This window comes from Periophthalmus magnuspinnatus, chromosome 15 (assembly GCF_009829125.3).
Source record: "Periophthalmus magnuspinnatus isolate fPerMag1 chromosome 15, fPerMag1.2.pri, whole genome shotgun sequence".
Lineage (NCBI taxonomy): Eukaryota > Metazoa > Chordata > Actinopteri > Gobiiformes > Gobiidae > Periophthalmus > Periophthalmus magnuspinnatus.
In genome coordinates, this window is record NC_047140.1 from 1,740,949 (window position 1) to 1,764,093 (window position 23,145).

General features: G+C 39.4%; 1 protein-coding gene across 2 annotated transcripts in view; it reads right to left on the bottom strand.

The window, feature by feature from the left end:
• Positions 1 to 23,145, bottom strand: part of ank3a (ankyrin 3a) — an 87,879-nt gene that overhangs the window by 26,335 nt on the left and 38,399 nt on the right. Inside the window, exons 1-23 of one of the 2 annotated variants that reach the window (XM_055227513.1) lie at positions 21,105 to 21,203; positions 16,705 to 16,806; positions 16,488 to 16,586; positions 15,497 to 15,595; positions 15,070 to 15,168; positions 13,869 to 14,054; positions 12,022 to 12,120; positions 11,456 to 11,554; positions 11,283 to 11,381; positions 10,219 to 10,416; positions 9,656 to 9,754; positions 9,297 to 9,395; positions 9,057 to 9,155; positions 8,773 to 8,970; positions 7,574 to 7,672; positions 7,042 to 7,140; positions 5,780 to 5,977; positions 5,558 to 5,656; positions 5,229 to 5,327; positions 5,019 to 5,117; positions 4,832 to 4,927; positions 4,314 to 4,389; positions 1,433 to 1,556 (exon numbers count right to left, since the gene is read on the bottom strand). In XM_055227513.1, coding sequence (XP_055083488.1) covers positions 1,433 to 1,556; positions 4,314 to 4,389; positions 4,832 to 4,927; positions 5,019 to 5,117; positions 5,229 to 5,327; positions 5,558 to 5,656; positions 5,780 to 5,977; positions 7,042 to 7,140; positions 7,574 to 7,672; positions 8,773 to 8,970; positions 9,057 to 9,155; positions 9,297 to 9,395; positions 9,656 to 9,754; positions 10,219 to 10,416; positions 11,283 to 11,381; positions 11,456 to 11,554; positions 12,022 to 12,120; positions 13,869 to 14,054; positions 15,070 to 15,168; positions 15,497 to 15,595; positions 16,488 to 16,586; positions 16,705 to 16,806; positions 21,105 to 21,131 — 2,591 coding nt within the window. In that variant the 5' untranslated portion in view covers positions 21,132 to 21,203. Of the gene's footprint in view, positions 1 to 1,432; positions 1,557 to 4,313; positions 4,390 to 4,831; positions 4,928 to 5,018; positions 5,118 to 5,228; positions 5,328 to 5,557; positions 5,657 to 5,779; positions 5,978 to 7,041; positions 7,141 to 7,573; positions 7,673 to 8,772; positions 8,971 to 9,056; positions 9,156 to 9,296; positions 9,396 to 9,655; positions 9,755 to 10,218; positions 10,417 to 11,282; positions 11,382 to 11,455; positions 11,555 to 12,021; positions 12,121 to 13,868; positions 14,055 to 15,069; positions 15,169 to 15,496; positions 15,596 to 16,487; positions 16,587 to 16,704; positions 16,807 to 21,104; positions 21,204 to 23,145 lie in introns of those variants that run through there. The other variant, XM_055227514.1, reaches the window with a different exon arrangement.

The window sequence follows — 23,145 nt, forward strand, 5'->3', positions numbered from 1 at the left end:
ATATCAATGCTTGTCCCTCTGGTTTCCACCAACTGTTTGTTCAGCACAGCTTCCTCCTCCTTTTTTTCTAGTTCTCACCATTCTTCTCTACGTTTCCATAAGTTTAGGTGTGTGAAAAATATGTCTGAATCATGCTTATGTTTCCATCTCTGAAAAAAGTGACAAGAATCCATAATTTACCTATAATTAATAATATAGTTTATGTGCAAGGCAACATTTTGATCCCTGGAAGTTACAATGTGAGACACACGGAAAAAAAAAAACATCCGGACTTCAGCTTCAAATAAAATGTCACTTAGGTAACACTAAAGTAAAAGCAAATAAAAAAGTATAGTACGGTAACTCCTTTTTACACCTGTGTAAGAACAGGGAAATGGATAGGATGAGTTTAGATGGACAAACTAGCACATGACACAAGACAGCAAGTAAAAAACACAGCACTCGGACGACACAAGATGATGTTAGTGTAAATTTATATATGGCTTAAGTGAAATAGGTCAATGGATCAATACTTAATGGACAATGGCATTCAACAGTACTGTCTATGTTTATAACTACTATTATAACTCTTACCTGATTCTAGGGCTAAAATGACAGGGTGCAAGAAGGAGAAGAGCAAAATATTGAATTGAAAAGCAAAGCAATTCAAAAACATTGAAGCGTGAAGTGTGTGTTTCTATGTATATGGTTTAATGTTGCATGTTTGCATGGTTGTATATGAGTACAGATGTGCAAAGGTGAACCTACTAGTCAAAGGCAAAGCCATGTCAATGTAACAAACAAACAGGACAAACAATGGATTTCTCCACAAACTCACTGTGAAATTTTGACAAATTGCTGTTTGTTTTCCCCACATAACAATATTAAATAACTTACTTTGTTGGACCCTACCTTTTATCAAATTAAAGCTAAGAATAATGAATAATTAAATATGATCAGCTTTTATCAAACACAGATTTAAAGTGCACATTTTCTAATAAGAGTTTGCCCCACAGTGTATCACAAAGGATGAATGCTCATTGTCCACAAACAACTTCCTGTTGTTAGAGTTCTAGATTAAAGTTAACACACAATTGTGATACTCTCAGCAGTTTGGATTGTATATGAATAGTGCCACAAAATGCTGAATCATTTTGGCAACTGAAATCAATAGATGCAATTGTGGCAAGTTCTATTATTTGCTTTTGGGTGTCTATGCACTTGAGCTAATGCACCAGATTTCAATACAATGTATTGTTCAAAAAGTGAAGTGTATGTATATATATATATATATATATATATATATATATATATATATATATATATATATATATATATATATATATATATATATATATATATATATATATATACACACACACACATACACACACACTAAAATAAACCAATTAAACTAATTAACTATCAAAATCTGTTGAGTGATGGAGCCTACCTGGCTGAGCGAGCTCCAATGCTGAAGCCCATGTAACCCTCCTGAGGTAGAGAGTCATCCCCAAGCTCCTTGAGGTCCTGGGGCCGCAGGTATTTGTCTGTGTCCCCGGTCATGGCATCATCACCTGGCAAAGGTAACCACCAGTGTTATAGAGCAATCCAGAGAAAGACTTGGATGACACACAGTCCCATCATGTCATCATATCCTACTACTTGTCTGATGTTAGTAGTTTCAGATAGTCATTATTCAGCATTATTGATTCTACACTGCATAGCCCACTGCAACTTTGACTGGCTGCAGTTCTCTGTATCATAACAAAAACAGTAGCAGTCAGCCTGGGTCTGTTAAAGCGCTTTACAGGACAAACTGTGACGTCTAAAATGCGGCACCAAAAGCACTTTGCACCACATCTGGATCTCTTTGTAAAAACAAACGCAGCTCTTTTCGCAACACTCAAAGACAAAACCAACATGTAACAGAGCCATCAAAGTCCCAGCGCAGACTCCAAACTAGAAACGCACCTCGATCTGCAGAGCGGTGGACGATGACACGCCGCTCAATAAAGCCGCTGGAGCGGGCACCGTGTTTCTCCTTCTCCCTCATCTTCCAGCTCTGTCCTGCCTGCAACACTGTGCTCCTTCCCCGCAGCCCCTCCCCGTGCCTCGGATATTGCCGCACTCGGATCACACGCAGCGCCAATGAGGCCAGAGCGCGAGGACTCGCACATATCCGGCACCGAGTTTCAAAATAAAACCCGTCCTACTTTTGCCCATCTATTAATAAACACTAGCACGGCAGTCAAACAGTGTTCTCTAATAATGATAGTGTAATAATCAGCAGAGGTAAGATAAATGCGGGGCTTCAGCGATGGTTCTTCTTCATTGGACTAAACAGAATCAGTAAAATACAGCCTCGACTAATAAAGTTTACTGAGTTTCCTTGCATTCAAGTGGCTAACTTCACATAGTACATAGTATGGGATTGGGCCAATGTGTCTTTGTAATAGTTTATTACTGTCCCATTCACGCTTAGATAAATGCTCTAAGGGCCAAACACAGTGTGGGTCTTTACTCTTTCCAGGCGCGCACTTCTATCTCATAAAACAAGTTCCAAACAACATACCTTTCTCCATAGCAGCCCTATCAAACGTTCTTTTTTCAAACTTTAAAAATTCTTAGAGTTCAAGGGTAAATCCACACGGGGGGCTGTGCGTGACTTATCCACAAGTGCAACAGCTGCTGATGGAAAATGTTGCCTCCACGGTGCGCGCTCAATTCCGCTCCGAACAAACTCTGCTGGGCATGTGATGGTGCGGGGCGAGGCGCATCTCTGTTACACTTTAGCACTTAAATCATTCAAGTGTAAAGCCTTTCCTTTCCTTGCAACAAAAGCGGCAATATGTATAGTCCAATCCATCTGACGCAACCAGCAGCACCGGGGTTAATACTGGCCCAGTAGAGACGGCTCAACCAAAGCTCATCTGCTGGATTTAGAAACAGAGAAAGTAGCCTACGTCCACGGCATCTATGGTTTCACCCGCTCTGGAGTCACCGTGGCTGCTGTAGTTTGTCCAGTGTTAAAGGAGCTCAACAGAATGACAGCGGAGCTTCAGTGAACCCTCCCAGGGCTTCTCTGAGAGCGGGCTGCCCTACAGACTGAGGGGCGGGTGCAACAATTGTTTAATGATCAAATAACACAACCACTTATACTATATTACTGTTATTATCAGCTACTACTTACTTACACTCACAGCAAATACAATGGGTGGCTCATGGAAAGGTGCACACTTTGCAAGCAAACGTTCAACAGTGGATAATTAAGGAGGTTGTGATGTGATTATAGCACAAGACTAAACATGGATAAATTAGAGCAGTAGTAGTCTATAGAAAGCAGGAGCGTGTGGGCTAATTGGTCAAGCTCCTCCTGTGCACAGGAATACACCACCATGACCTGTCACACTCATTTTACGCAGCAGCCTAATAGGATAGGCCTCCCTTATATAGGATTAAGAAGTGCTGTGGAAACTCTTAACATGCAGTGCAACAAGCATTCTGCCTCCTGTTATTCTCACAAATCTCTATTACCCCAGAGATGAATTAAAACATGCCCAAATGTTACATGAGTAAGCGAAGCCATCCCAGAGACATTGGCCTGTTGATGTGTGTATGCAGTGTTCCTGGTTTTAGTCCAACGTTGATAAATTATGCACATTGTATAAACAGTTTATATGGAGGCACAAGGCCATGGTCACTGCTATTTATATTTCCTACATGATGATTGTGCACTAGATCTAAAATGTGCACTAGATCTAAAATGAGAGAATATTTGTTCAACTAAACAGCTTTGGCACAGCTCAACAAATCCATTATGGCAGAATCTGCATGCCAGTCCATGTGTGTAACCTGTGAGTGTATCAGCTGACAGAAACTCCACACGGCTGGAGCAGCAGCTCATGAACAAGCTCATCAATTTTACACAAGTGTGGCTCTGTGGCTCAAAACAAGAGCCAGTGGGCAGGGCAAAACACTGACTTTGGTCTAAAACTTTACTTGACAAGCTTGCTTTACAGCATTATGGAGGTCAGTATACACCTTAATTATGTTATGTAACTACTATACAGACATCAAGGAACTGTTTTGTGAATACATTTAAAACAAAGAGCTTATAAGTAGACAAGGCAGTGTCACTTGGCTTTCTTTGGTACAGTTTTGGTCTCATAGCTCAAAACAGAAAGCAAGTTTGCTAGAGTGAAAATAATACATATAAATAAAGATTAGAGAACAAATGTTTTAAGAAGTAAGTATCAGAAAAAGAAACAAACACACAAGAAAATTGATATGTGTGTAGGGTTAAATCATACATGCATTGTGAGTTTTCATACCTTCATCATCAGACATGTCCAGGAACTCATTCATCGTCTCTGGGACATTAATTTGATGTTTTTCTGATGCAACCTGCTGGTAGAAGAATATTATGTTAGATTTTAGTAAATCAAACCAACAAATAGAATTTAGTTCAGTAAATGAAATGGCATATGTTTAATACAGGCAGTACACAACAGCAGGTCTATGTAGGATAAATAATAGAACAGTCGTACCACGGTGTATGAGAATGACCTTGATCTTTGAGCTACATCACAGTAGAGAGGGGCATTATTGAGTAATAGACTTTGCTGCTGCTGATGCAGTGTTTTGTCCTCTTTGTTGACTCTGTCTTTATTCACTGTCTTCTGGTGCATTCTAGTCACAAATTCACCCTTTGATACCTTGGCTAACACCTTTTTTACATGCAGGTCATGTCAAGGTCAATCATTTACAATAAACAACTATTTTATTTTAGGTAACAGATTAGTAACATATTTTTATTTTGTCTGGTTTATTTTGATGACATTAGACTCACCACTGCATTCAAGTTATCATCTGTAACAGGTCGCAGAGTATCCACCACAGAGATATACCCGAGGCGGCGGGCGATGGACAAGGCAGTGTTCCCGTTCTGGTCACAGACACAAACAAAACACAAAGAGTCACATGAGTGTGAAGCTGCGGTGAGAGACAGTGCACTGTAATTGTGTTTGTGCACTGACCAGGGTAAGCTCATTGGCTGAAGCTCCATGCTGAAGCAGCAGGTTGATGATATGTGTATGGCCCTGTTGAGCGGCTTGGTGGAGAGGTGTGTACCCAGTCTTCAAAGAACAAAATAGGCAAAGTTTTAATGTCACCTAGAACTCATATACATTCACTCATACATTCATACATTCATTCTCACATATATACATACATACTCATTTGTCTACCTTGGTTTTGCCGTTAATTCTTGCATGATGGTGCAACAGGAAGTTTGCCATTTTTGAGTTACCATAGTGACAAGCCACGTGCAAAGGAGTGTAGCCAGTCTGAGAGAAACAAATATAAAAACATGAGGAATAAGGAAAAAAAAAAAAAAAACGACCAAGAAGCATGCTCTAGAAATTTGGACTGGGAGTTTTCAGACAATTTAAACCACAAGGGGTCAATAAAGAAAGTAATCATTAAGAGACTTGAGCTACACCAAAGTGCATTGTTATAAAAGTGTGTGCTCTTAAAGTCTTCCACGTTACATACAAAGTTTCTATGTGTGTATTACCTTTGTGGGGGTATTTATATCAGCCCCATGGTTGAGAAGGACTTCTGCAACATTAACTTTATCTTCCTGAGCTGCTAAATGAAGAGGTGTAAGTCCGTTCTGAGAAAAAAAAAAGCTTTCATTTGTTTGAGTAATACACTGTCTGAAAATCAGTAGGTTGAGAACATATATAAATCCATGATTACACACCAAATCATGTTGCTATGTCTGAGTGAATGTCACCTTATTGCACACATTGACGTTAGTGTTCTTGGCCAGCAGTAGTGACACGAGGTCAACACTGCCTTCCTGAGCTGCCAGGTGAATGGGACTGATACCCTGCCGCGTCACTGCGTTTGTGTCCGCCCCATACTCCAGCAGTGTGGTCCCAATGTCCATTTGGTTCTTTTTGGCAGCTATATGCAGAGGGGTGTAGCCATTCTGGTATAGACACGACAGAGGAGATCTTTAGAGAGTTATGTAATGATATACAAGACTCTTTGTCTGTTTGGTTTCATCTGATTTACTTTTTTAAATTGAGACAAGAGTTATATTCCGATATTACAATATGTACAAAATTGTTACATGCCTTGTACTTGGTGTTAATCATTAATGCAATTTTATACAATAGACTGAAGTACGAATACTCAACCAGTTTGTTAAATACATGCCGTTACTTGTGGTTGCAACATTCCAATTTCCCTATTTTGAATAACTAAAGATTTGATAACACTTTATTTTACACTTCCCTTAACAATATGTACCTACCTTCTGAAATATAGTGTAACAACATGTAAAAACATATAACAACATGTAATTACATGTTAACACGTGTTAACATGTAACATGTGACCCTCTTGACTCCAAACCAGAATATCTATGACCATGTAATTACATGTTATGTTACACAAGAAATAGACTATCTATCTTATCTTAAATCACTGCAAACAGTTAAGTTACAAAGACATCATTCCAAAGCGGTCTAAATTAGCTCAAGCATACCAACTTAAGCACCCAGCCAAATGAAGACAATTTATAGACAGTAAAAGTGAAAAAGAAAGGAATGACTAATAGTGCAGGGGGAAGAGTCCTGACAAGGGAAAGAGCAACTGAGAAATAAGACTGAGAAGACTGAGAGGATTAGGGGACAGAGGTAGAAATAAAATACAAAGAAGGTGTCAAGTAAAGATAAATGAGGGGTAAATCCTATGTCTTCCCTTGATGTTCACTATATGTCGACACTGTACAGTTAAAAACAAGATCATAGTCTGGAGGTCCGTCATTCCTATAGGGTGAATTCCAAGGCCTAGTTGACAAATACTAAACATGTGAATAAAACATGTGTAAGGACTGTGAATTGTGACAACAGACATAAAATGAATCTAGAACATGCATATGCGTTCATAGTTGCTCATATTAAAAGTTTGAGTATACTAATACTAAATATGACATAGAACTAAACAGGAATGAACTAGGACTAGGCTACTATGTTTGAGTGCTTATACCTTGGCAGCAGCGTGAGGGGAAGCTCCCTGGTCCAGCAGTAGCAGTGCCACTCTCTGATTATCGTAGTGAGCGGCCACATGCAGTGGAGTTAGCCCGCTCTAAAACACCAACCCAAACGGACACACAAACACACGAGCATGCAGCACTAGGTTAGAATACTACTGGACGAAGCACGCAAATGTAGAAGGTATGCATAAAGACTAGTAACAAAAGTAAAAACACCAAAATGAGAGAATGGAGGCGAACAATGCATACTAGGTTCACACACAAAAAAAAAAAAAAAATCATGCTAAGATATGTAATTGAGTAGACAAAACAGATTCAAATGCATTCCTATTAGTGCATGGTATTACAGAGTGTAAGCTTAAATTTTAAAGTAATATCCTACTAAAACCGGACACAAAAACCTAGTATGAATGGTTTAGATTATTCTTTTAGTACAATATTTCTCCTCCAGAGCCATATCTCCCTAAATATTACAGTATCACAAAATGAAAACCTATGTCTACACAGTATATGTATTTAACACACCTTTCCAGCAGCATCAGGTGCAGCTCTTTTTTGCAGAAGCAGACTGGCCACCTCCATCTTTCCGTACTTTGCTGCTACGTGCAAGGGACTGAACCCTTTCTGTGTAAACAGAATACAAATGGTCAGAAATTGTAAAACAGAAACTTTAAAATATTAATTCAGTGAGAATGAGATCTGTGCATACATCTGCAAATCTGAATAAAACACATCACTGTAAGTTGCTAAAATGCTGTAATAACATTTTTGCTGCAACCCCATCAAAAAATATGCTGAGGTCCATTCATTCCTCTGGGTCTACAATGATTGTTTTGTAACGTGATCATGTTCATCTCAGCTTCCTTCCTGCGTATGAGATATTTTAAGACATTGCGTCATTTTTTCCAGGAGAACGTGGGACTATCACAGATTCCACGCTCTTGAATACTTGACCTCATTTTTACAGTAAGCTAGTTCAAACTCATGCAAATTAATATAGGTAATTTAGGCAAGATAGTCCTACATATTTTTATCGACAAATTGGCTAATAAATAGATTCTTATTCCCTGTCCACCGTAATGACATAATTTCCTTGAACGCAGGTGGTGTCCCCAAAGATGCTGAATGAGGAGAGAAAGAGAGGAACGTGCACAGTGGGGTTTACACTTTGCTAATTTGTCCCACTGAACGAGGTCAACATCAAGGACAGCCTCCAGCAACAAAGCACACCATTCACAACCGACCACCATGTGAGTTATGTGGAGGAATGTAGTCCATCTTTCTATTTGACCTTCATCTGTGCAATTAGACAAATGTGAATCCACTTCAACCAGGGCCTAAAGTACTAAGTATTTTCTGAAAAGGTAAAGATACAACAAGAAAACAAAACAAAGAAATATATAAATAAGTTAATATTTCACTTTGCTTGGTTTCACTACTGACAGTTGAACATGTTAATAGCGTAATTGTACTAGCAAACAAAGAATGCAAAGATTTTTCAGTACTGAGGCTATTTTATGGACCAATAAAAAACAAGCGTACACTTAAAAAAACTAGCGATACTTGCAAATAAATATTAGTGCCCTCTGGTGGAGACACAGTCGAGCATGTCAGAATCTGGAATTGTATTTTTTATATATTGTCTGTCTGCAATAAAGATATCCATCTAATTGTTGACATAATGAATGCACAAATAATAGGTGTATTCACATTCACAGACGCACCTTAGTGGAGGAGGAGAGTGAGGCTCCATTCTCCAGCAGCATGGCCGCCACATCCTGATGTCCTTCGCGGGCAGCCAGGTGAAGTGGGGTGTAGCCTGAGGTGGTGGCAGCATTGGCAGAGGCGCCGCACTGCAGCAGCTGCTGGACTATTTCCACTTTCCCCAGCCGACTAGAGATGTGCAACGCGGTCTGGTCGTCCTACACAACAGAAATACGTTTGTATGGCTTCATGTTATCAAGTATTTCTTCTGTTTAATATTATGGCTAATATCTGCCTAACTAACCTTGGACTTGGTCTCCACTTTTGCGCCATTTTTGAGCAAGTACCGCACTACATCTGCTTGGCCTGCCCTCGCCGCCATGTGGAGAGCCGTCTCACCTCTCTGGAAGACAAAATGCTCATAGCACTGCTTTCTTACATTCATATAAATGAAATGTGTTACAGTTAGATTAAGGTCAATTGCACAAATATATTGCACAAAAGAAGTTTAAATGTGTAGACTGAAAAACTGTAATTTACTCACCACATTGGTGGTATTTGGGGATGCTCCGTGGTGTGTTAATGAATTGACTATGTTCTCATGGCCCATAAAGGCTGCCACATGGATTGGTGTGAGACCAGACTGAGAATGAAAGATTTAAATGAATACAAAATATGTTTAACATAATATTACATCATTTTAAGAGAGTAAAATCACAATATTGGGGATTTTTGAATTATTTAACACATTACTTCTCAAAATAAAGAAAAAAATAACATATAATAATAACAACAACAACAATAATAATAATAATAATAATAATAATAATAATAATAATAATAATAATAATAATAATAATAATAATAATAATAATAATAATGGGAAAAAGGTGTTGCATGTACCTCTGTGACCGCTTGTATTGAAGCTCCATGTTTAAGCAGCAGCTCCATCACTCTGACTCTGTTCTTCTTGCAGGCAATGTGTAGTGGTGTAAATCCATTCTGTACAGAAATATGAATGAGAAACAAAACTGATGTTTTAGCTCTGATCTAAATCTCACTTTATAAATTCATTAATATAAATTTACAACACAACAACATTACCATTACATTATTACCACGTAATAATGTGGTAATATGGTGGAAATGTGCTTTTTTTTTAAAACCTGATACAGACTGTAGATTACCAAAATACATGGTTTGTATTTTCTTAGAAAAATGCAGCTCTCTTTATCCTTTGTTGGCAAAGCAAGGCAAGACAAGTTTATTCGTATAGCACAATTTGTACACAAATTATTCAGTTATTCAAAACATGAATAATCACAAATAATCATCATAAAATTAACATTAAAACAGTTGGGGAAATTACATTTTCTATTCTGTTTCTATTCTATTACTGTGCTGTTAAAAAAGTTCCACCTAATAATTTCTAATAACCTGCACATAGATAATGCAAATGTTCTTACCAGAGCCTTGGCATTTGGGTTGGCCTTCTTGTCAACGAGGAGCTTGGCCACCTTGTAGTGTCCGCAGTGCGCAGCCACGTGGAGAGCCGTCAGGTAGTCATTGGTTACATCGTCCACTGGAACATTGTGCTGCAACAAGAGCTGGACGCAGTTGAGGTGGTCCCCCTGAGTAGCCATGTGGAGAGGCGACAGGCCGTTCTGTGGAGAGAGATGTGCAGAAAGAAAGGAAGAAAAACAGAGGGACAGAGCGAGACCAGAGAGAGACCGAGACACACCAGACGCACACATAGACAGATGGACAGAAACACAAACACAGGAGTTAGAGTGGGACAATTGGCTGCACAGAAAAGACTGTGAAGGAAGTTGTGGAGGTTATAGAAGCATTGTTATAACGAGGTCATTACAACAATGTCTATTTGGTTACACTGGTCATCCTGCGTGGTCAAACTGAAGGGCTATGCAGCGGAGACGGGCAGTTCTGGAGAGGTCGCACACATGTTATGGACACAAAGCCACAACACTATAGCCACAGAATAAGACTAACGATGGGACTGTTAAGTGTAACATCATGGGTCCAACAGTTCCATAAACACAAACAGCAGAAACAGGAACACTCTCTGAACCTCTTGATGAGTTAAAGAAATATCAGGGGGCCTGTTTCGAGCTACATAATATCAGTTTGTATACCCATTTTTTATTGTTTAAGCATGTTATTTTTAAGCCTAGTTTATAGTAGTATTTTATTTATGGCTAAAAAGAATCTCTAGACAAAAACCAGAATACACTTGTCTTGTTTTGCACAATAACTTATTTTAAAACATCATTATTCAAATCTCTGAAGCAGATTAAAATGTACCAAAGTGTAATTATAGTGAATGATGGAGGAGTTGTATCAAACGCTGAAGTAGTTTTACGACTTAACAGTCCCATAGGTCTGCAAAAATGTATGCTACAATCTGTACTCAAATTACTTAAGAATAATGTAGAACTGTTTAATTCAAAAACTCCTAAATGATAGCTAACAGCACACTTCCAATGGATACAAAACTGATTACAGAAGCTACCTTGGTCTTGGACAAAAAAGGTGCTCCTCTGTCCAGTAGTATTTCTACCACCTGTGCATGACCACTTCGCGCCCCACAGTGAAGCGGTGTCAACCCATCCTAAAAACAGAAAAGTGGAATTACAGGACAAAAACAACTTTTTATGTTTCAAATAAAAAAGTGTAATGACCAACCTTGGTTTTTGCATCAATTTTAGACCCTCTGTCCAGCAGCAACTTCACCATGTTACTATTGCCCCGTTTTGATGCAACATGCAGCGGTGTAATGTCATTCTACACACAGAAAATATATTTTACCAAAAGATCAGAACTGAACAAATATTACATTATGAAGAAGTTGGGAGCAGTCTATGCCCATTTGTAATTCTGTAAACTGTGAACAGTTCCAGTGCAATGCCTAACCTGTAATCAGTGTCAAAGCCCAGCACAAACACAACACAATTACAGACTCTGCTGATTCTGCTAGTGTGATGTCACCCACACACTATATCCCCCACAATTTACAAAAAATTAACATAAAACGTACATCATTAATGAATATGTTACTGTTTGAGTTTTTAGTCTTTTTAGTATGGAAGCAAATAATTGGGAATTATAAGAATATTACTTATTGCTTAGTCAAGTAACGGTCCTTGTAGTCTGCACCAACGTGTTTTAAATGTCTAATATAAAGGCGAATTACATCTTGCCAAAAGGATGTCATTACCCCTCCCTATCAGCAGATGGCAGAAAATACTCACTCTTGCCATGAAGTCCACAGCAGCCCCTCTATTCAGCAGAAGTGTAGCAACATTGATGTTCCCATAGTGAGCTGCGATATGGAGAGGAGTGAAGCCACTCTGAGAAGACCAAGCAGACAGATCACATTACATACACAAACACTGTATGTAAATGTCCTGGGTTCAATTCCATTGGACACTGACTTTATTCAAACTAGTAAGTGAATACATTCAATAAGACACTCTACAATGGAGTCACACAGGATTATCACTAAAGATACAAGGTAAAAGCATCACACATGGGCCCAGAGTAGGTAGTGTGCTCCACTAAAACCTTCTGTGACGTAATGTCAGTGTGGCACATGCTGTATAGTACCAATGCTGTACTTAATCAACAGCAACCAAGATGGTACTGACAGAGAGTATCCATATGAACACACAGGGTACTCTATTTCTCTGCCAGGGTCTCTCTAATCTAACATGTATGTGTTTGTAAAACCAGTGGCTTAGAGCACCACCTATTGATTGAGTTTGATGTAGCAAAAGGAGAAAAAACTTTCACTCCAAAGGATTTCATAGCTGATCAATCCTAAAATCAGGACAGTTAATGGTTCCATGCTACTACAGGTTTAAATGATCTAATAAGAACTCATCCCAAATGTATGGACAATAAAATCTTGGTCTTGGAATTTATTTTTATGTAATTGCATGACATGCAGTTGTCATCATGCCCCTTTCGTGAACATTTCAGATGGCAGCCTGAGAAATGATACAAGTGTTTGTAAAAGTGTATGTCAGATGCCCTAGAAGCATGTACACAGCTTTTCAGTGTGGTCCCATGCAAAATGCTTGAGTTGTAAAGGTTCATGATTTGATAAACAGGTACTCACTCTTCTAATCTGTTGATAGCTGTCTGTTTAGAGAGGACAGGGATTTCTACTGCTTCATGGGAAATTGTTGCCATGCACATGATGGACAAACAATTGCTCTTTATAGAATGATAACCACATTCCATGCTCACACTGGTTATCATGTTATTAGTTTCATGGAAACCGTGTTTTCAAAAACCTACACATTTTTGTCCAAAGTTCACAACACAAATTCATTAAAATAAACAAATAGATAATACATAATAGGACAACTTCAATTTTGAAAACCATGAAACCATTCAATCAAGGAAACCTTGATGCCCAAGTCTCTGTACCAGCCCTAAGAACACATGCGTCTCTAGTCTGACTTTATCTAGGAAGAATGGTCTAATATATAAATGAAGCAATGAATGGGAATAAAACAATACTAAGGAAAAATACAAAGGTGGGGAAAGGGGCTACAGAAAGAGCACTAATCTATTTTGTCATTTTTGATGAACTGTAATGAGACGTTTATGTGAAGTACAGAGTAGAGGTATACCTCTGTTGCTCTATTCACCATCATCTACAGTCAGCCAAGAGGGGAGCAGAAAATGGGTAATTAGAGGGGAAAAAAATATATATTAATGCCTCCCAAACAGGGGATGAGGGAGCGGAGTGTGGAAGGACTTAAGTGCAACTCATGTGGATGAATTATGCGTTTACATAAATGTAAATCATTTGTCTCTTTTTAGTGTGTGTTTTTCTTTGTATACACACAACTTCAATAACATGTTGGATAATAGTGGGGCAAAATAAGAAAAAACAAAATTAAAATAGGAGAAAAAGCACATCAAATAATAAAAATCAAAGAAAGAAGAATCAACAATCATTAGATTAGTATTAATAAAAAACTGTAAAAGTCAAGTGAAGCAGAATAAATCAACAAAATGTAAGTGTCAGCTATGGTAAAAAAGACAGTATTTCAAAGGTAACAAATGAAAGTGCAGTGGCTCTCACCTTGGATTCCACATCTGCATTGTGGTCGTTCTGCAGGAGCAGGGCCGCGGCCTTGGTGTCGTCCTTGCGAGCGGCGATGTGCAGGGCAGGCAGGCGCACCTTGCCCTTTGTATCGTTCTCCAGAAGCAAGGAGACCACCTGGTCATGGCCCTGCTGGAGGGCCACCGCCAGAGGGGTGAAGCCGTCCTGAGAAGAGGGACACAAGCAACAAGTGTGAAAGACAGATTTATCTGTTACAAGCCTGTTGGGACAGGCTTGTAAGTAAAGTAGCGTGGGTTCTAATCAATACCGCATTCAAGATTATACTATTTCTTCAGTAATATATCTGTGTCTACTCTTAAATAAAACACGCATGTGGCAGATGGGTATAAAGCTGTTTCATATTTACATTTGTTCTTAACTACATGTCAGTCACAATGCATGTTTAGATACAACAGCAGGTGTTTTTCTGCTTACATGAGGTGTATTTACAGACAATCTAAATATATGAGAGTGCTCTGTGTACCATACAAAAATGTCCTAAAAAGCTGCACCTTAAGCAGTTTTATGGCTGTGTGTGTATTTTGCCTTTTCACACATGCTTATGTGTGTTGTTGATGGTGTGTACATGTTGTCTTTTCACACATGCTTATGTGTGTTGTTGATGGTGTGTACATGTTGTCTTTTCACACATGCTTATGTGTGTTGTTGATGGTGTGTACATGTTGTCTTTTCACACATGCTTATGTGTGTTGTTGATGGTGTGTACATGTTGTCTTTTCACACATGCTTATGTGTGTTGTTGATGGTGTGTACATGTTGCCTTTTCACACATGCTTATGTGTGTTGTTGATGGTGTGTATATTCGTTCCACAGGCTGAGAAACGTAAATCAGAGCAGTGATGGCAGCAGCAGCCGCAGTAGGAGCCATGGAGAGGAGCAGACCTCATCAGTGACCCACTCAAGGTCACTCCACCATCATACACTAGCAATCAATGGAGCTGTGCCTAGTACCTCACAGCGAGATGAAAGGGGGAGGGACCAGGTGCAGAATGTGAGACAGGTTAGGATGTAGACAAACACACAACACACACAACACAGAGAGAGGAGCAGATGAAGGTATTAGTACAAGAGCTGTAAGGACTAACATGATTCTGACACACAAATGTACAAAGACACATGATGTTGTGACACATGTACACACACATCGCATGTACTCTACCTCAGTGGCCATACTCTGACTGGCACCATTTTCCAAAAGGAACCGGACAACTTCCAGGTGATTCTCCTGGGCGGCCATGTAGAGTGGGGTGAAGCCATTCTAAAATAAACAAACCAGACAATGAAAATGTGTTGGTCATATAATGCTTAACTACAAGCATCACATGGTCCAAAAACACATGCTACAATATTTCTTTATCATCTTTGGGAGCAGTGTAAATTCTAACAAAGGAAGCAATATTTCTGGCATCATAATCTGATGGAGTTAAAGTGCAGCTGTTTCATTTAAGAGCCAGAGGCCTGTTGGACTGATGCCAGACACTAAGCAACAGGATCTTTTCAAACAAAAATCGTAGTATTTCTCATACAAACAGGCTTTTCCTGGATCTTATAATGGTTTATAATGGTTTTTAAGAGAGATATCCTACCTGAGACTGTGCATTGACATTGGCTCCATTGGTGACAAGCTCTTTGACAACTTCCGCCTGTCCAGCCAGCGATGCTATATGCAGAGCAGTGTTTCCTTTCTGGATTACATGGAACAACCAAAGGCATGTGAATTAAAATCCCATGCACCTGTCATGAGCATTCTGCTAGGCACTCATGGCTAAGTATATGCTCTCCCTAAAGTCATTGTTGTGGGTGGCTGTTAGCAGGTTCAGTCATCCTCTTCTGGTGTGGCCAAGTATGTGTCATTTCCCATGTAGCTGTAGATCTTCTCTTAAATAAAACTAAAAAACTAGCATTTAAAACATATAATACTAATTTCAGCAAAGAGGAAAGGCCACATCACATGATGTTACAGAAATCATGTTTTATGCATTTATCTTCTTAGACATAAAATTAGTGGCTCAATTTGACTTAAGGCTCTGCAATAAACCTCCCACTTAATGCAAAACATTAACTATAAATAATTGATTCAACCAAAAATGCAGCATGTGGTGAAGAGTTGTTATAAACAGCCTAAAATGGTTCTCTCCTGGTTAACTCAATTGTATGAAAAACAGTGAAAGGGAGCACAGGCACAGAACTCCCCAGATATCTTACTAATCCCTGAACCTCCTCAGGGTCAAAACACAGCCTTTAATTGGGCACATTTGCTCCTTCCTCTTGAATTTTGGATCATACCCCTGTTTATGCATGGATCGTGTATATAGCCTGTGGTAAAGAGGCTGCACAAGAGGACTAACTAGTAATTTAAAAACTTAACACGTTTCTTTTGTGCTTTAAAATTCCAGCGATTGTTGTTTCTGAAATATGATCGTCACACTTAACAAAACAATATGCTTAACCTAACCCAACTTGTGCAGTGCTTTTAGACATGAATATAAATCTAAACAAATCACATTCACTTTGCTCATATAGAATACTATGCAGATTTCTGTGAGTGTGAAGGAACTGCATCAGATCATGCTTTACCTTTGTGGCTGCATCCACAGTGGCACCAAGCTTCAGCAGCTCGGCAACAACCTCCACGTGCCCCTCTTTGGAGGCCAGATGAAGAGCGTTCAAACCATTCTGACAAAAAGCACAATGCAGTCAGGATCACTGTCGCAGCAACAAAGTAAAAGGATTCACCCAATTTAGTGTTTAAACACAGCAACTGCATCAAATCCCAAAAAATCTCATCTTTTACCTGATTGCAAATGTTGATCTCAACCCCAGTCTTGAGGTAGTCAAGGACTTTTTCAAGGTTTCCAGCCCGGGCAGCTCGCAGGTAACTGGCATTACTGTCAGACTGGAGAGAAACGAAACAAGTCACATTAAACGTGCCATAACACGACACAAAATGTTCATGTTCAATTGTTAATGTACCAGGTAGAACTCTGTCATAGTTTCTCAGAAAGCATCTTAATCTAAGTCAAAACAAGACTTAATCCATAAAATTTACAATCACTCAAACCAACAACAAGAATAATCAATCCATTGCAAAAATATTCCAGATCTTGCATAAAATTCCACATGAGTTATCATTTTGTAATCCAAAAGTCATGGTGGTCAGCGTGAGAGCCCACAGAGCTGAAATAATCTCTCCTCCTCTATAGTAACCTGGCACGTGAGAGCTATTGCTACAAGCAGCCAGCAGCCCCTACACTGATTTGCTGTCCTTTATTTCTCAACAGAAAGAGGCTATGCACACCAAAATAAAATGATGAGGCAAGCATGTTTTTTTCACTATAACAAATGTGATGTGCATGTGAGGTAGAGAGAGGGAGTAAAGGAGGCGGGGCAATGGTAAGGAGGTATGAGAGGAAGTAGCAGGAAGCGATTTGAACGTAAGAAGTCTGAGAACAGTTTTTGACATAAACGGACAGACAGCCAACAAAATTTTGTTCAAGTCAGCATCAGAGGTACTCAGTACAGAAGAAGCTGTGATTCACTGCCTTGCTAATAGAGGATCAAAATTCTCCCAAATTGTCAAATGCTTAGGCTGACTAAATTTAGATCCACATACTGTAGATGTGTGAGAGCACTTACCCAATACACTAGTGCCCTTGCTCCTGCCGTGCTTTCCATAAATAACTGTGACGTACAAAGAGACTCGAGCTTTGTGACCTGAAGTGAGAGTGAACAAGATCCAGTCTACCTTTAGAAGCTTGCATGAAACTAAGTGCTGTTGAGGGAATTGATGGCACCAAATAAAGTGGAGATGATGAACTAGAGCTGTTTTTAAATAACAATTAAGTTGACAGGTGAAGTGGCTTTTCATTGGTACAACTTGCATAGACTGTGTGGGACTATAAGTAACAGTTGTTATATTTTTACAAGCAGGTTGCAACAACAGCACTTTTTCACCATGAAATTACATTACAAGTTCTACATTATATTGATACAGCTGATTTTATTTGTTATTTAAAGCCATAATTTAAAATGTCCCTTCCCCAGGTCTGTCTCTGTCTCGGTTTCTTTCTCATATTACCACTGTCTGCTGCAGTATGTCTATTTATCACAATTCATGGCATCAATTTGATTTGTGGGTCTGGCAGAGATCTGGAACACTGATACATTTCTATACAAAATCTCACGGTTGTAGGGCTGAAGTCAACAGAAGACATTTTTGGTGTGCTGCCGGACACCTGTATTTCTCCCTTGGAGATTAATAAAGTTTTTATCTATCTATCTATTATCTATCTATTATCTATCTATCTATCTATCTATCTATCTATCTATCTATCTATCTATCTATCTATCTATCTATCTATCTATCTATCTAAAGACACGCCCTGTGCAGCAAGCGATCAACAAAAAGGGGGCAAGGCTTCATCATGTATCTGCATGATCTAACCCAAACTGACAAAACCAGGAGCTCACAGGAATTCATGTAATAACAACTTGCATCTGAAACGTGATACATGTTTTTTTTATTTACATGGAAAAAAGCTGAATAAGCTGACAAGTCCTTCCCAAAGCTCAGCTAACTCACTTCATGCCTCATCTATTCTGCTGTGGTCTATGTAAATATTAATAATCCAAATAAAATTTGTCAATTTATAGAAACTCTGTCTGACTAATAGTATTAGTGGACTAAAACTGAATGACCAAAGGCACACACTCTACAGGAATGAAACCTTTTCTACCATGGAGACTCCTGGACGAATAAAGGATTATATTGTTTATTTCTGATTCATGGGTTACTGGTCTGTTATTCCTGTTAGTCCTGCATGTGATCCCTGGACTGGATGGAGTACAGTGTTTGCTTGTTTTGTTCTTGTCTGTGAAGGCCTCCTGTATTCCCTACCTCCAAAAGCATGTCAGGTTTTCCCATAGTGGTGGTGCACATAGATGCAGCAGCTCAGGATTAACTTTTCATCTGATCTATGCATCTATTTCCATAGAAATTTCTTGGTACAGGTTTAAAATTATCTTTAAACCTTCTTTGAAGAGGCAGATTAAAAAATATTATTGTGTTTCCACCATCAAAGCAACATCCTGTCAATACTGTCTACCGCTTTCAGTTTAAACACCTCCTGTGCACTCTATGAAGTCTACTAAACAACTTCTGTGTGAACATGCGTGCCTGCCGGGTGCACACATTTCTGCAGTGTCTCACATGAGTGGCATGTGCCCTCTCTCTGCCCCATGTTTTGAGTGGCATACCAGCAAGGGCTCACATCTCCTGGCTCTATTCTTTGTCACCAAATACTTGCCCTTTCCAGTCACAAGTCCAACTATCACACAGAAACTCCGATCAGACCATAAACAAAAATTCAGTTGACTTAAGGTTCTCCTCATCCTCATTTTAAAATATCTTGTGCCATGTGAATAATATTACTTCTTTCCAAGTGTAAGTGCCAACAGATTAGATTAAGTCTTTAGTAAGTCACCCATCATGGCTGCCAGTTTATCCCTTAATGCCTGCAGTGAAAGCAGTGACCAGCATAGCCCTCCCTCTATCCCATAGCCATCTCTAACTGCAGTTCTTCAGGTCTGTGTGAAAGGCAGCATTACATGGAACATGGCAAGAGATTACAGTATGAGAAATATCATTATGCCCACTCATATCAGAGGTTCAAAGAAAATGGGGCCATTAAAGACTAGGTTAAGTAGTATTTATCTAGTTCTACATAGAGATGGAGGATGAGGACACAAGCTGCAGAGAAAGGAATCTGACATGCCAAGCTGCTAAATCCAGGAATTATAGCATCATTTGCAATTAAAACTCCATAGCAGTTAGATTGTGGTTAATATTCAGGCAAGTAGCTGGTATCAGTATGCATAATTAAAATTAAAATGCCACTAGCTATAGTCACTATCTTCAAAAACAACATGGAACACCATATTATATACTGTTACAATACATCAAATAATAGTATATGTTTACTCAGGAGGGTGCATCATGAATTATTCAGTAAGAGATGAGAATGGTCAGTTAGCTGCACAACAAATTAACAGACCCATGTTTGTTGTCAGATGCATTCATTGGCAACTACGATGCATTACTGTGGTCAGTACATGTCTTTGGATGGTAGGAGGAAGTCATGACAACTGAGCCGGTGGGCAGGCACATACATGTTGCCAATAGATGTTCAAAAGATAAAATCTATATGCTTGAGCCTGTTAAGAGTTTATTTTTTTCACAGTTCACAATGTAGCTATATGTACTCTCAAGGACAAAAGGTTGATACAAAAATTGGTAATAATGATGTTTATTGCATCAGTGCTGCATTAATTGTGGCATTAATGAATTGTGGAATAAGCTGTATTCAGTGTCTAGACAAACAGACATAGTTGATGCCAGTGCTTAGACTGTCTTATTGGGGAACAGTCTGAGTGGGAGTGCAGAAGACCAAACTGTATTGTCTTTATTCCTTGAAAACACAAAACATGTAGCTCTCTGTGGGGTCAAAGCAAGAACCATTAACCCAGCCATAGCATTCAGCTGTGTTAAACTGTCAAACAGCTTTAACAGAAGCACATTTCTAAGTAGGTATGCCTCCTCTATGCACTGATTTGATACTCATATTCCACAGGAGACATTTTAAAGAATCATAGTAAGCTTTGAGCACATATTATTGATAGCTACCAAAAACATCCCTAATATTAAGATACACAATCTACTCATGAGAAGGTAAACCTCTTTCTCACCAAAAGTGATTGAATACTTCTTTGTGCCATATTACTTTAACATTTAAAGCCAGATAAAGTGGCTCAGGTAACAATTCCATGTCTGGATACATTCCACACTGTGTTCTACTTTCACAACAATAATTAACGTTCATTCCCTTGACATGAAAAAGTAACTGGATCAATCTGCTGAAGGCTGACAAACTATCTTGTTGGGAATAACACTCTTTGAGAACATACATTATACCAGCCACATAACTTGCAATGAAATCATCTGTGGACTGTTTGACCCTGCAGCATCACACAGTCCATTACACAATATAAACACGCATGGTTTAAACCCTGGCTGCTGCAGAGGACCAGCTAGCTGCATGACCATAAACATTATGCCACAGCAGACATTTAACGACACTCAGCAATACTGGCCCTGATAAATGTAACTCTGAGACAGCTGCTGTTAACCATACTCACTTGCACCGCTCCTTCTTCCACTGCCATGTCTCCTCAGTGCACTGTCTCCCGCTGTCTGTCCAGTGTAAGACGTGCGACCTGATCTCCATTCATATTATCCTTCAGTCAGCCCGTTAGCTTATCTCCTCTTAGCTCTCCATCCTACTCCAGCTGAAGGTAACATCAGATCATATGGCAAAAAAATAAAAAAATAAAAAATCAAAGTGAGAACCGCTAGCCCTAGGTGGCGGGTGGATTCAACCACTTCCTTTCGCGGTAGAATCGATTGAGGGTTAGGAGGAGTTGGTAAAAGAAAAAGGTGGTGATAGAAAAGGAGGGAAATGGTGGTGGGGGAATTCAGACAAAAGCAGATCGCCTCTCTTGTCTTTCACGCCGTGGAGAGGACACACGCCAAATCCGCTCCGCTGCTCTCTCCCTCCCTGTCCCAGAGCTTGAGCTGTTTTATGTGTCAACAGGAGGAGTAAATCCCCACCGCTCTGGGTAGAAGCTGGTCGCGGCTGGCCCACAAAACCCCCATAAGAATAAAGTGATGCCGCACTCACCATAACAGAAGACACATCGGGCTGCGTCTCTCCGTCTCCCTCCTTCTTTTTCCTCCTTAACTTCATTTACACCAAAGGGGGCTAGGTACAAGTGCAACAGTGATTTCTGAAGCCCATACTAGTCCATGCCGACGCCCACCCTCTCTCTGTCTCCCACCCACTCATTCTCTCTGGTTGCCTCCGCTTTATTGTCATTCTGCTTATCAGCCCTTTTCCTAAACAAAGCCCGGTGCGAGGGGCGGAAAGCATGTGCCCATACCTGCCGGTGCAGAATCAGCCAGGGCAATCTCAGTGCAGCCAAAATAAGGTACTATTTTAGGCAGCGTGGACTACAGAGCTTCCCTTTCAATTAATGGGAACAGTTGGACACAGGATTAGGGGCTTCTCCCTGTTGTATTAGGGACACCCTCTGTTTTCACAGCAGCACCCCAAAGCATGGGACCCTCACCCCTTCATACCACCCAACTAATCCTATTCATGAATGAGCCGGATCAAACAGCTCTTCTGATAAAGTGCACTTGGAGTTAGGAACAATTTGTACAGGCTCAAGGGAGAAATGCTATTAGAGGCATTCTGTGTACAAAACCAGGAGCACTGTCCATTTTACAGTGGTACACCTGTGCCAGTGTCCACAGACTTGGGTTCTTTACAAGAAATAAGAAAAAGTGTGGTGTGGCTTTAACATACATAAATGTTTAGCACAAATACATACGCTATTGATCAGGGACAGAAATATACAGGGTTAACTGACCTTTAACTTTAATACAAACTCTGCAACTATGAGCGTTAATCAAATGTAGTCCTCATAGGTGCAGACCATAGACTGTAAATATATTCTTACATAGAGTCTGGTGCTTACTGGTGATCGAGTGTTTACCAGTCAGCACCAGTCAGCACTACATTTTGTTGTGTCTACATAGCACAACAAAGTGTAGTAATCAACACATTGAAAATTGATTGTTATTGTTTTTATCTGGACTGAAACATGCAGAGAAAAAAAGTAGGAATAAAGTGAAAACAGTAATATTACAATCCTTAATTGCGAAGTCAGGCTTATGTGGTTCAAATAAAGTAAAAAAAAAAAAAAAAAAACTTCCACTGCAACTGATTAATAAAAAAATTAAGTATTTTCAGCCATACAATACAACCGAAAGATTGTTTTGGTCATGTTTACTTCAAATATTGAAATCTTCAGTCATACTTGAAAATTGCTGAATAGGATAATTATTCTATAATCTCAACTGGCATAAATATAACAGGTAAACAGATACTATCTGTAAAATTGAGTATATTGCAAAGGAAATACTACAAACCGTATGAAGCAACTGAGCCTTGCTGCTTTATGCACTGTTCCTATAGGATCTTCACAATAAAGGATCCCAGCAGTTAGTATTATTTATAGCCTCCATGCTGCTCCTCTGCACACACAAATATTCATAAATCAGACCTATTATGCAGATATGAGGATTTATCTGAGAGCTACGGCTCCAGAGGGATCA